The sequence below is a fragment of the Corapipo altera genome, unplaced genomic scaffold (genome assembly GCF_003945725.1).
Source record: "Corapipo altera isolate COAL_440 unplaced genomic scaffold, ASM394572v1 1b, whole genome shotgun sequence".
Lineage (NCBI taxonomy): Eukaryota > Metazoa > Chordata > Aves > Passeriformes > Pipridae > Corapipo > Corapipo altera.
In genome coordinates, this window is record NW_020884881.1 from 11,289,556 (window position 1) to 11,303,587 (window position 14,032).

Consider the following 14,032-nt stretch of genomic DNA (forward strand, 5'->3'; position numbering starts at 1 on the left):
TACAGTGATAAAATGGTTAGATGAATACCAAACCAAATGTGTGCAACAACAAGCAATCAAGAAAGCTGAAATGGGAAAAAAACCCATGATGAAAACAAAAGAGAGAGAATTCTGTTTTGTGTTGTATAAAAGACATTACAAACACTGTAGGGACATAATTAACTCATCTCTGACTATCTGTCCACTGAACCCAGAAGAAATTCAAGTGATTTCTGGGTGCCCAACTTAAGATGTTGGAGAGTGTCACGCTCCAGGGAGATAGGTTTATATTACCTTGTTAAACTCCACTGTTATACAGCATTTACAGAGGCCAGATGCCCACATACTACCTACTCCTTTGAGAAGCCTGAAGAGTCTTAATGCTAATTAATTTAATCTGGGAAACATAGTTAGCAACAGATAGCTGTTACATGGCACCCTACTGCTTAGAAGCCTGATCTCTAGGCTTTTCAAAGGGGATTTAAAATTACATCTCCTGTGGCATGAGAGGCCTTTAATATCAGATTATGAGTTTCATAGGTGCTCTGTCCCTCTCATTGCAAACATGATTTAGGACATAAACGATGAGGAAAATGTCAGTTTTGAATGCTGTTGAATGCTTATACATGGATTTTGACAGCAGTTTCAAATACAATACTTATGTCCTCCATGATTTGAAACTTAAGTTCTGTTTCATTATAAATAAGAGACAGACTCCCTCTTGTCTGCCTGTATTTTTTGAACCTTGGCTCTTGAATACTGAATTCTCCCTTTTTGCTAGGAATAATTCTTGGTGTAGGTGGGTGAAGGTTTCTGAATAACCACAAATAAGGTAAGTGTGAATGCTATTATTAAGAGAAATTATGAAATACACAAATTATGCTAGTTTGCAGAATGCCACGAACCTGTCCACAGCACAGGTTGGTTACTGTGTGAGCATTATTGTGCTGTTTATTTGGCAACCTGGAACAGACCAAGCAAGGCCATACAGATTCCTATGTAACAACACAGAAGCTCATACTTGACACTGTAGGAGCTTCTTGTCCCTTGTGCCTGTTTTTATCTCCAACTGTGTACAACTGAAACAAAAAGAGGGATCCAGGCCACAGAAAAAGCAACAAATGGGAAACAAGATTGAAGAGTCAAAGTAGGACTGCAAAGCACAACAGATATAAAATTCTGCTGTGCTTGTATTTCAGATGACTGTTCTGCAGATATACAAGAAAAATCTACAACAGAAAAATAACGTTGCATAAGGAGATATGAAGAAACTGGAGATAGGGCTAACTGGTGTATGTGGACCGAGAAAAATGAGCTGACAAGACAATGAAACCAGAAATGTCAGAGATGAGATGTATGACTTTTGTGGAAGATGTGAAAAAAAGGATGTAACTCACAAAGTGACAAAATGACACAGATGCACACTGGGTACAAAAAAGCCCTTATTCTTCAAGAATTTTGCGTTACTCTGTACCTTTGCAGCTCTCAGCCACAGGCTCTTTGTTTGACACTGGTTTCAATAAACATGCTGGCTGCAGGAGATATCATTCAAGGTAATAAGAGATCTGTTGATTAAATCTCACATGTCTAGCAAACACTACAACCATGCTTAAAAATTCTCCTGAGAGCAGTCAGTAGTTCTCCATCTCTAAGACAGGAAAGGATAGAGATCTGCAAGCAGAGGTCTGCCAATCATTGTCCTCAACATGAGCCAAAAATAAAATAAGAGTTATCATGAGCCTTATCTAAATTGACCTGTAAACCTGTTGCCAGTAGTGTCTAAACCTTCAGAGGCTGTGGGGACTGTGCTCCACGTTGCCTGTGTGACACCCCTTGTCTCTGGTGACCTATTCAACTCAGTATGACTGTCAGTGAGAGTGTGTGTGGCATATTCTTGCCCTACTCTGGGACTAGGGCTTGTAACTTCATTTTTTAATATTGCCATCACCATCTATTTCCAATTTTTCCCCCCGATGTTACGTTTGCTTGAGAAATGGAATCCTGATGTGCTCAGACCTCTGTCAGTTCAAGATAAGATACCAAAGATACCAGTAATTCTCCAAATGTTTTTTGTGGTTATTTTAACACATCCTTGTCTTACGGAGCACAGACATAGGTAGGCTTTTCACCATTGTAGCTTCCTTTCTGCTCAGCTGTCAGAATTAAGAGGGATCTGTATTTACTTCCACTGCAGTGGTGAGGTCCTCCCTTACAGCGATCTTCTGTGAGCAATCTCCCTGTCTTATTCACGAATTGCAGTATAATCTTGCCAAAGTTAATTGTGGTGTATGACCTGACATATGATTTTATACGAAGCTACATAGTTATGGCTATGGCTCTCCAACACTGGTTGAGAATAGTTTACCAACAATACAAGCAGAGGACATATGTGAAGAAACACTTTTTCCTGTAGATTTCTAGGTCCTTTGATGGGCATTTCCTTTCCATGTCTAGTGATAGATGAATCCAAGTTCAACTAGGATCCATCCTTGGACATTCTGCAGAGTCTATGGGCCCAAATAAAGTATCAGTGCACATGAAGGTGTCATGACTACGAACAGTGTAATAAGCCTGTGAAAGTTTTAAAACTGTTTTTAAGGGAATAATTTGTTGAACCTTAAGACTTAGTGTAGTGTCTATGTAGGCTGACAAAAGGGATCCTTGTAGAAGAGCAATATGCTGGTAAGACTGATGAACTCTATATGACATCAACTCACCACTCTTCTACCTTTCCAGTTCCCAGAACAATTCCACAGAAAATCAAAGTAGAAAGCTCCATCTGTCATGAAGGGCAATTAAAGACTATTTTAGATCTTGTAATCCTAAAATGGAATGGTCCTTGGTGGATTTGTTTCCAATAAAAACACAAAGTGCCTGGTATGCCAACCCCAATGGGAATGGAGACCAGAACTTATGATGGAAATGGTGATGCAATAACAAACTTCATGAAACCTTTTTCCCCCTTTCATCAGTTTTTACAAATCCAGACAGTTTTGGCAGGGTCAGTGGAAGACCTTCACTTTCAGGGCTTATTCTATGAATCTGTTTTCTAATCTGCTCACAAGCCTCATAGGAGTTCGTAAAAGACTGAAGATCTGAAGATCAAACTGAAATTCTCAGAAGGATGCCCCAATTTTGATGTCACTTCCTTCATGTTGTTTCATCATTGCCTTTTTGTTCAATTTCTTTTTGCTCCTATTATTGTTATATTGTACTTATTTCATACTTACCTTGCTCAGTAATGTACCTAATCTATTTTCTTTTACAAGAGATAGTTCCATTCTGGTTCTTTATTTACATCTATTTTCTTATAATCATAGCTTTTACTTCTTTAAATTTATACTCTGCATCTGTAATGCCCAACACATTTACATATGTTTAGACCTCAGAACACTTTGAATGTGTGCTGATAGACTTTCAGATTTTTTAACATGTGTACAAGTGAAATATAGCTGACGTACAGCTATACACTGTACATCCCATCACGGTAGTTTTGCAGTGTCCACTAACAGAGTAAACATGCAGATTTTGACTTGCCTATCTGGAGCTGTCTTCAGTTAAAAATTTTGCTTTAATTATACCATTCTATAAACCCACTAGTATAGATACAACTGTATTACTTTAAGGTAATTTATATTATTTTATTTATTTCTGTAAAATAGGGAGGTTTTATCAATGTGAATGTGTCTTTATCAGGACTTTTGCTGGCTATAACTATATTGAAAACAAAATGTTATTTGTGAAAATGTTTACGTATTACATATAAATGCTTTACAGATAACATGTTCATTATATGAATTTTTGTTTCAACAACCTAGCTGGTTTTGCTTTTTTTTTCCTTTGCTTCATGAGTGGGAGTAGCAGTGGAGTTCTGTGCATTATTTTTCTATAAACATGATTTGCATCTTGTGTTATCTGCTTCAATGTTTTTTCTGTAAGGTTTCAGTTAAATTAAAGAAGGCTCTTCAAGGAGGAGGAAACAGGAAGCAAAGCAATAATGGAAACAAGTAGGTCATTAGAACTATTAGCTGGAAAGTGGTCCTGATAAGATCATACCACAAAAGCATGATTTGCTATCCCCAGTGCTGAAAGCCTAGGATCTTTAATGATGTTGGTATATAAAGCAAGAAGCACTGAACTGATTTTTCCATGTTTTGCTACAGAGATGAACCTGTGAAATAGGGAGACACAAAGATGCAGCAAGCAGGCTGGTGGTCTCAGCCAAGAAGTGGGAATGAACCTTCATTTTTAACAGGTGATGTAAACTTAGGAAAGGAGATACGAGTTCAGAACTCTGCTTCCTTTGCTCATCTTCCTGTGTACTTTATTGCTTTCAGCAATTATTAATTTTTAGTTTTTTTCTATTTTTGATTTGGAGAAGCTGTTTTTTGAGCTTCTGCTGTCCATCAGTTACAAGTCACTGAAGATAAAAGTCTTGCAAGTTCCAAACCCATTTGTCAGGTTAAAATGTCTGTTAAACAGGAGAATAAGACAAGACTTAGTGACAAGGCTGCAGGGTAAAATTGGTTCCAAAGAATGATGCTTTTAAAGGAGAGAAAAAAACCCAGTTACAACTATCTGACCAGAATAACACTTGGCTGTGTATTGTGGCCACAACAATGAAAAAACTTTGAAGTAAGTTATTTTAGAAAGTATATTAACAATTTTCATTAAAACATACAGGAATTTTCCTAAAGTCATTGAAAAAAACCTGAACCCTATTTGTGTTATACACTTTTTATATTTTGGCTATTCACAGTGTGGATAGTCTAATTTTATCCTTTAGTACTAGTTTGCTCAAATGATGCACGGATTTTAATAAGTTAGTTTTCTACCTAATACAGGTTATTATTTGAAATGAACCCTCTTCAAAGGTGTTCTTCTTCTCTTGTTCTGTATTCTTAGCCATATGTTTCCAAATATGTGATTCCAGAGCTTATTAAAAGCACAATTCTTTCCCCATCTTTAATGACATTATGCCTGCTACTGTACATCTTGCTTATGGTTTCTCATTAAGAGCAAGAGACTATGATTATGCTACAGGAAAGGAAAGAATGAAAACACTCACCAGAGAAGATATTCTTAAGTTAAAGTTCTATCTGCAGCACAAATTCACCTATATTTGACACAAAAATACTGTGGGAGTATTTCTCAATTGCCAGTTGCCTGCCTGCCTACCCCACTGGCTTTCTCAACACAGGGGCTGCTTATGCCACCATTACCTTGTGCAAGCTCCCAGTGCCAGGGGCTTGCACTACATGACATAACTGAGGACTAATTGAATTTTAAAATTCTACTAAGTTGTCAAGTTAAGACTGATTTGAAGCACAGTAAATCTCCTGAGTTATACACAGAAACACAGTGCTCTTTCAGTAAGACACCCAGTTTGATCAAATTGTTAGAACTGTGAAAGAGAATATGTGTAACTACCATGACATTTTTAAAATCTGCTATTGCCACTGTACAGAACACAATTTTCATTGCCCATCTTCATAATTATATACTGGTTGAACATGCCTGCAGTAATTAGATACATAAACAATTTTTTATGCTGACTCCTGGTAGACTTGCCTATGTTCTTTCCTTCTCCTTTTTATGTTCTCACTATTTTGCAAAGTATCAGCAAGCCTGGATGAGTTTATACCTCGTCTTTATCAAAATTGGACAGATTAAACTAATCTATTTTTGATTAGGTTATTTTTCCTACATAGAACATGTGTTTGCTTTTTTTTAAAATCATTATCCCTACAAACAAGATTGAGTAATATCAGTAAACAAATTTAGCAAACACTACAAAGGCAACTTGCTTAAATTAGAAAAATAACACAGATGAGGTCTTGGGTTTCCAAGTTATCCAGTATGTGTCCTATAGTTATCAATTTGCTTTTGTGATTAGAGACATAACTATTAATTATGCTATCATTATCCAAGAAACATCAGAAATTTTTCAGTTGCTTAGATAAGAAGGAAAATACATAATAAGAAAATTTATAACAGGGTAAAAGCTATTATCAACCAGCAATAATATATTTAATCTACAAGGAAACTACATACATCTACCATATGTATCAGCTAATTTCTTGAACTCCTACAGAACGAGTTTATATTATAAAGGTATTTGGCATTAGTTCTTTAAAACCTGATCAGAGATTTAAAAATTGCTTTCTCTTTGACCCCACCAACAAACATATCTGTAAATATTGCAAAAAAAAGTTACACTGCATTTTACTCACCCTCATCCTTCCATTTCTTATTGCTGGTCCATCTTCTGCTAACCTCAACACATACAAATCCATTTTATATTCCCTTCCTCCTCGAATACTAAACCCAAACCCTTTGGTTCCTTTTTCCAAATCAACGGTGAAATAATCAAAGTCCTGTACAGACAAATACAAAATGAAAGATAATTAACTACATGAACATTGTGGTATACATTCAAGAAAACTTTAAAATACAACTCATCAAAAATGCATTGATCCAATTGATACAAACAAAGGGATCTTACACACTGACAGATTTTGGCCATTTCTGAAGAGACACTGTAGCAAGATGTAAATGCCTAAGTCTAAAATGCCTTGAGAGAGTATTTTACAGCAGTTGCCTGGTACCAAAAGCTTTCGAGATGGGTTCCATATTCACCCTCAGTACTTTCATGGTATAAATGTTTATGTCTATGCAGAAATGTTGATTTGGCAAGAGATAGAAGGCAGTTGCTGTATAAGCATCATTGCAAGTAAAAATTGATAGGAGACATCTCCTGAATTCCAAGAAGTGCTTAATGTGATCGGCAGGTTTGACTGCATGGAGTCACAAAATATAGCAACTCTCATCACTTTGGTTAAATGTGTCCCTTGAGGAGGAGGTGGGAAGGAGGAGATTTGAGTTTTGCCCTTTGCCCTTTCTGTGTCTTCAGAGATTGAGATTCACCTTTGCAATTTTCCCTTGATTGGCCCAAACTACCACCTCTGTGCAGGGGTACGGGGGTGAAAATTACTATTTATCTTCTGATCCATTGTCAGTCGAAAGTGCAAGAGCTGTGGGAGCAGCAGAAAAAAAAGAGCGAGCTAGGGTTGTGTAGTCTAGTGATTAGAGAATTGAACAGGAGATGGTAAGAAACAGCCAGCCCAAGCATCTCTCTAGATGCTAAAAAGCATCTTGTAGGGTATGCATATGGGCATAAGGATTTTCTATATAGATACTGAAATGTATAATATTTTCACAGGGTTCTCTGGATCCCATTTTAGAATTTCACTATTTTTCTTGATTTGGTTTATGTGTCTGGCTTTGAAAATATGGACATAGAAATCATCTATACATGGTTCCAGCATATAGTGTCCAGAAGTTTATATTCTCTTGTTTAATATTTTTGACCTCTGTTTGTCCTACCTTTATGTAAGGAGAAAGGAGGATTTGTTTGAAAGTCTGAACTTCGAGCTAAATCCTCAACCTTCACAGCTTTCAGTAAACATTTGTCATCAGTGGAGTCTTGTCCAAGGTACCATAACTCTTGATCTAAGTTTTATTTGTTTGAATTTGTCAGATCATACCTGATGTCAAAGAAACTAGTTGAACAAGCTAGTTTCTATTCATCCAGACTATTACCAACAGAAATATAATTTTATCAGTCAGAATTTGCATTCATTTAGTTATTTATTCCAGTTAGATAAAATATTAATTTTAAAGAATGCTGTACAAATGCAGTCTGACCTAAGTACACCCATTGTTTGATGACTGTGTCCCTAGGAATGAAAAAATTCCTCTGCTTATGCAAAGGCAGTTTATATTAGAATTTTTATTTTAACTCTCCAGTACCTTAAAAACAGTGTTTATTTAACATTATATTCACACAATTATAAATGTAGTGTTATTTTACAGATTACACAGTTATTCATTAATTTTAATGGTTTGGAAGTAACTTCCTCTACAGAGAAATAGTAACTCAGAGTAAAACCAACAAATGTGTCTTTTCCTTCTCTAATGTCATCTTCCTTACCAGCATACATGACCTCTCCCCACACACCCTAATGCCTTCTGTTCAGGAGCGCGCCAAGTGTTTGGGTTTGTACCTGGGGCTGCCTGTACTCTGACAGAGGGTACTGCCTGGTGTCAGGAGAATGCTGCCTGTAATCCATCAGAGGTGGCTGCCTGTAGTCCAGAGGTGGTGGCTGCTGGTAATCCATCACTGGAGGATGCCTGTAGTCCAGCGGAGGCTGTCGGTAGTCCGTCGACGATTGCCTGTAGTCCGTAAATGGAGGTTGCCGGATGTCAGGTTTCACATCTTGTCTGGCTTTTACTTCTGACCTATAACTGAGAAAAGTGAAATGGCTTGGTTTCAGAAAGTTGCAAACCATTAGGAATATGCATTTCATGCAATATTGAGGAGGGAAAACAACCTGCCTAACTGCAAAATTGCACAAAACAAATTTTCACAGAGAAGCAAACCTCTCAAGGCATCCAAAAACAGTGAGCGTTTTTGAAACATGGGCATAAGCAATTTTCCCTCAGGTCATATTGTGCAATTTTCCAGTTTGTATCAGTGAGATCAGGATTAGACTCAAAGGGACAGGAACAGTAAGACATCTTGATTCCCACTTACCTTGCCTGTTTGGAAGATGAAACTGTATGTGAAAACACCCACTATACTCACTACAAAATAATTCACTGACTTTATAAAATGCTTTTTTCCAGAATTAACATTTTTATAGAATAAATGGAATAACAGTGTGGTTTATGCCCATTTCACTGACATAAACTATTACTATTGTGAGCTTCTTAAGGCTAAAAAAAGACATTCTTTTTTAAAACATACATTCTTTGTCCTAGCTGTTATCTTTTTAATGACAGGTATTCTTTAATATAACATCTGTTAATATAGTGTGCATTATTATTATTATTATTCTACGCTTTCGATAATACTATCTGGCTAAAAGTCTGTAGTAAGTCCTAAGTAGTTATTCACAGAAATAACAAAGAGTGAAAGGAAAATAAATTTGGTTAATATTTAATAACAAGTAAATTAATAATTTAATAACAAGTAAAATATTGTTCTAACTGGTAACTGGTTATAGGGAAATGGGTCCTAAAATATCAAAGACAATGTGACTTTCTGAGGTACAGCAACTAGTTGTTTAATTTACTCAGTTTGGAATTTCCCTTACCACATGGGAATCAGTGCATAATGCTATTTCACACTTCAGGGTGAAGTACAGAACATTTCTTATTGCAAACCTCCATACCTCAGCCATGTGGTAAGGCTAAGGAGCACAAAGGAAGTCTGGAATCTTTATAGCAAGGTAATTGTGTAATAGTAGTTTGGTTAAGATTTTAACAAAAATGTTCATATAGTGGATGTTTTTACATTCTTCCCTAGTTGCTGAAGGAAATACTTGTTTCCTATACAGGTAATAGACATTTCAGCATGCCTGTAACAAACGTGGATAGAGCCTTCCCAAATCTTCATTTGAGAAGCCTAGCCATGAATAGACATTTAAAACTCGGCTTTAATAATGGACTGGAAGTTTTCAGTCAACCAAGTAACCACGTATGTACATGGATACATGAAGATACAGGGACACATAAAGACTGTGGAAGGGATTTTGAAATGTACTTATTGATTAAAAGAAATTACATTCTGAAAAAAAATGAGAGCATTGTTTTGATTATGTTAATTTACATAAAAAAATAATCTGAATCTAAATGTTTCAAAATGTTTCAGATATGTTTCAAAATGTTGTTACTTTATTAATACAGTTACAGTAACATTATGGCAAATCTTGTTACTCAATAGTTTTAATAAGCTGAATGTCTAACCAGACACAAAAATATCTAAACTGTTTCCCTTTGACTTCTCTGAGAAGGTTAAAATAGCCTGCTGCCACATGTTCTTTTAAAACCTGCACCTGGCATCTATAATAAGACCTGCATGTGAACATGCAATCCTCTTACTTTCTTTACTCGGTATCATGATCCTGTAAAAAGAAGACAGAGAACAAACAGGCTTACCATGATACTGAGCCTCATTAATACTGGAAATAAAAATACTAGTTAATATTCCTCATCATCATGGCTCGACTTCGCGAACAGAGATTTGGGGAGGACTCTACCCGCGTTTGTTGCAAGCGCGTTGGTGGCTAAAAAGGCCAATACGAGACAGACATGTCCGGTAATATTCCTAGGAGTTTTAAATATCTTATAGTATTTTGGTGCAGAAACAATGTGTGCGGCTATATAAACAAGCTGTAATCTAACTTATAAAATCTAGTGCAAAATAATACTTATATGAACTAGCAATAATGGACCTTTTTCTGAAATAAGAGCCATCCTTAGGCAGGTTTCTAAGACACATATGACCAGAGTTGTATCTTAGAAAATGAACCTTTTATGCACAGGTGGAGCCAGTGCAATTTCTGTTGAATATGTAAACAGTGATAAGACCAATTATAGCTTACACTTTTCAGTGGAACTTTAATTTATATAATTTTGCTGATCCCATCTGAAAATTCCCAATTTAATTCTGACTTCCAACTGAGCAGAGACATTTGTGAAAGCTTTGTATTGAAGTTTATCAGAAACATATGTCTTCTAGGAGGTGATCACTTTTGGAAAAAGTACTCAATGAAATATAAGGCAAATTAATTTTCCTAGTGTGACTAATAGAGAGAAGATAATTTTGGGCAAGTGAAAGGACTACATCTGTTAAGCAAGGAGAATTAGAGGGTGTAGTGTCTAAATCACAACTGAACTCAAGTATCTTCAGAAGCAAAAAGTTACAGTCCTGTAACCAGCATCATTTGGGGAGGAGGGTCTTGATTGTGTGTGTTGGTTACTGAAGATTAGCATAAAGACAGTCAGTGTAATCAGCCTCATTTAACTTGCTAAAAAATAATCCAAAAACTAAATAGTGTTGATTGGAGGTCACATGAAGTTGTACCATCCCACAGCCTGAGTGTGCTTTTTATATAGACAGCTGGTCAGAAATTTTCTATCCCCCTACCATTTAATTTCCATTACAGATAAATTTGCTAATGCATATGCATAAATTACACATGAGAATTGGCTGGCAAATGATACATCACAGATAAAACCTGCTATAAAAATATCTTCTTGACTCCAAAACTCTATTATACAAGGGGAAGGAAAAAAAAAAGACATGTAAGAAAATGAACAAACCTGTTTTCGTGTCCCTGTGGCTGGAGGGGCTGTGGAGGCGGTGGCTGGGTGACAGGGCTCTGCTGGGCAACGGGGCTCTGCTGTGCCAGGGGACTCTGCTGGGCCATGGGGCTGTGCTGTTGGGCCATGGGGCTTTGCTTCTCCGAGCTGGGGGCCGAGGCTGGGCTGTTCAGCTCTGCGTAAATGGGAAGCTGGAGATTAAAGACCTGTCACAGTGCAGCATTTAATAAAGGGCAAAGGTAGACAATAATAATTTTTTTTCATATGCTACCTCTGCAAATTTATGCTTTGTTGCTTTTACTCTCTTGGGTCATAATTAGATTTTAAGACATTTGAACCTAATGGTATCCTTTTGACAGTCTGTGGAATCTAAAACTTGGTCACTTCTATAATTCTGGTTTATACCTTCATTATTTAAAAAACCCACCTGAACAAGGCAAGTTGCTTCCATGTTTCACATTTTCTTTTAAAGTATAGAAATAATGATCATGGAATCCTAGAATCATAGAATCATAGAATAGTTTGCATTGGAAAGGACCCTTAAAGGTCATCTAGTCCAACTGCCCTGCAAAGAACAGGACATTTTCATGTAGACCAGGTTGCACAGAGCTCTGTCCAACCTGGCCTTGAATTTTGCCAGGGATGCCAGGATGGGGCATCTACCACCTCTCTGGGAAATCTGTTCCAGTGTTTCATCACCCTCATCATAAAAAAATCACTTATATCTGTCTGAATCTAATCTCTTTTAGTTCAAAACCTTACCCCTTGTCCTATGGCAGTAGACCCTGCTAAAAAGTCTGTTCCTCTCTTTCTTACAAGCCCCCTTTAAGTACTGCAATAAGGTCTCTGTGAAACTTCCTCTTCTCCAGGCTGAACAACCCCAACTGTCTCAGCCTTTCCTCATAGGAAAGATGCTCCAGCCCTTTGACCATCTTCATGACTCTCCTTTGGACTCATTCCAACAGGTCCAGAGGACCCCAGAACTGAATGCAGCACCCCAGGTGGGGTCTCACCAGAGTGGAGTAGAGGGGCAGAGTCACCTCCTTCAACCTTCTGGCAATTTGCATCACTTCCTGTGATGCAGCCCAGGATATAATTGATTCTCAGGCAGCAAGTGCACATTGCCAGCTCACATCCAGCTTTTCACCCACCAGTACCTCTGAGTCCCTCTCCAGAGGGCTGCTCTCAATCCCTTCATCCCCCAGCCTGTACTGATACTGGGGGCTGCTCCCAACCCAGGTATTGTTAAACCGCATGAGATTCCCATGGGTCCACTTCTTAAGCTTGTCCAGGTCCCTCTGGATGGTATCCTGCTCTTCAGTTGTATCAACCAAACCACTCGGTTTGATGTTATCTGAAACTTGCTGAGGGTGCACTCGATTCCACAGTCTATGTCATTGATGAAGATATTAAACAGTGCTGGTCCCAGTACGGATCCCTGAGGGACACCACCAATCTCCATCAGGACACTGAGCTGCTGACAAGTACTCTCTGGATGTGACCATCCAATCAATTCTTCATTCCTCGAACAGTCCACCCACCAAATTAATCTCTCTCCAATTTAGAGAGAGTGATGTTGTGGGGTACTGTGTCAAAGGTCTTACAGAAGTTCAGATAGATGAGATCCATAGCTCTTCCCTTGTCCATTGTTGTCCACTGATGTAGCCACTACATTGTAGAATGACATTAGATTGGTCAGGCAGGACTTACCCTTGGTGAAGCTGTGCTGGCTGAACTGAATCACCTTCCTGTTCTCCATGTGCTTTAGCACAGCTACTAGACATTTGAAATGGTTTTCATTTAGAAAAAAACCTTTTCATTGTGAGAGAATGAACAATTTTAGTGCTTTCACTGCTGTTTGGGATGACAGACTTGTCACAAAAGGCAAAACACCTTTTGTGTTATAAACATTGTGTCCTTATGTTAACTCCTGCTGTCTTTGAGCTCATCGAGAGTTTCCTGTCTTTTTAAATTTTTGGGGACTGCAAACAGCCAATCTCAATAAATTCTGACTAACCATTTAAAGTGATTTTTATTTCACTGTACTGTGTCAAAGGACCAAGGTTTCACACAGGAACACTGCAGAGAAACAGAATCCTTCTTTCCAAACAACATAAAATTCAAAAAGACAGAGAGATTGGTGCAGGGAATGTGGTCCTGTGGCCTTGTTACAAATAAAGGATGCCAATCTTCCTTCAGGCTTCCTACTGTGCTTGGGGAAGACACATTTGGCACTGAGCTCATAACAAGTATATTTATTCCAACACACTGGTACAGTTCTGTTGTTCACCATTTACCTATTAAAAAGTGTAAATGAGAGAGACTCCAGCCACAAGACGACAGAGCACTGCAGAAGTTCTGCATTATAAACAGCAAAGGCACACATTGCATTTTTTCACTCCTGCTTGCAACAGAATGAGGGAGGCCAGTGTGGTGTGATGCAAAGCATCCAAAATGGACTTCTGTATGGTATGGCAGAGACCCCCTAATGGCAATAGCTACACATGATCAGGATCTTGCCTAGTTTTACATTTCAATCTATTTTAATTATTTTATTTTTTAATTTTTAACATGTGAGTTTTTCCCTATGACTGCACATTTCTAATGGCTCTCTACTTACCTAATTTATGCTCATAATTATTTTACAAATTTTGGCTACTTTATTAAAAACATTTTCAGTTTAGGATTAATTATCAAAAAAGCATGTATATTTGCACTTAAAACACTCCTCATGCAGGCATAAGCAATACTTGTCTGTGTAATTACTATGCTTAAGGCTGTAATTGCCCATTTTGCATCTGTGAGTCTCTTTTGTATTTTAAGTTTCAGAGAGGAAGATTGGAAATGTTGTCCCTCGTTTCTATATTACTCTCATAACTATGGA

At 37.5% G+C, this 14,032-nt stretch overlaps 1 protein-coding gene across 14 annotated transcripts in view; it reads right to left on the reverse strand.

The window, feature by feature from the left end:
* Positions 1–14,032, reverse strand: part of MAGI2 (membrane associated guanylate kinase, WW and PDZ domain containing 2) — a 721,543-nt gene that overhangs the window by 34,730 nt on the left and 672,781 nt on the right. For all 14 annotated transcript variants that reach the window (XM_027639978.1, XM_027639968.1, XM_027639970.1 and 11 more), the window contains 3 exons: positions 11,149–11,323; positions 8,046–8,286; positions 6,213–6,356 (listed from right to left, as the gene is read on the reverse strand). In XM_027639978.1, coding sequence (XP_027495779.1) covers positions 6,213–6,356; positions 8,046–8,286; positions 11,149–11,323 — 560 coding nt within the window. The remainder of the gene's footprint in view (positions 1–6,212; positions 6,357–8,045; positions 8,287–11,148; positions 11,324–14,032) is intronic.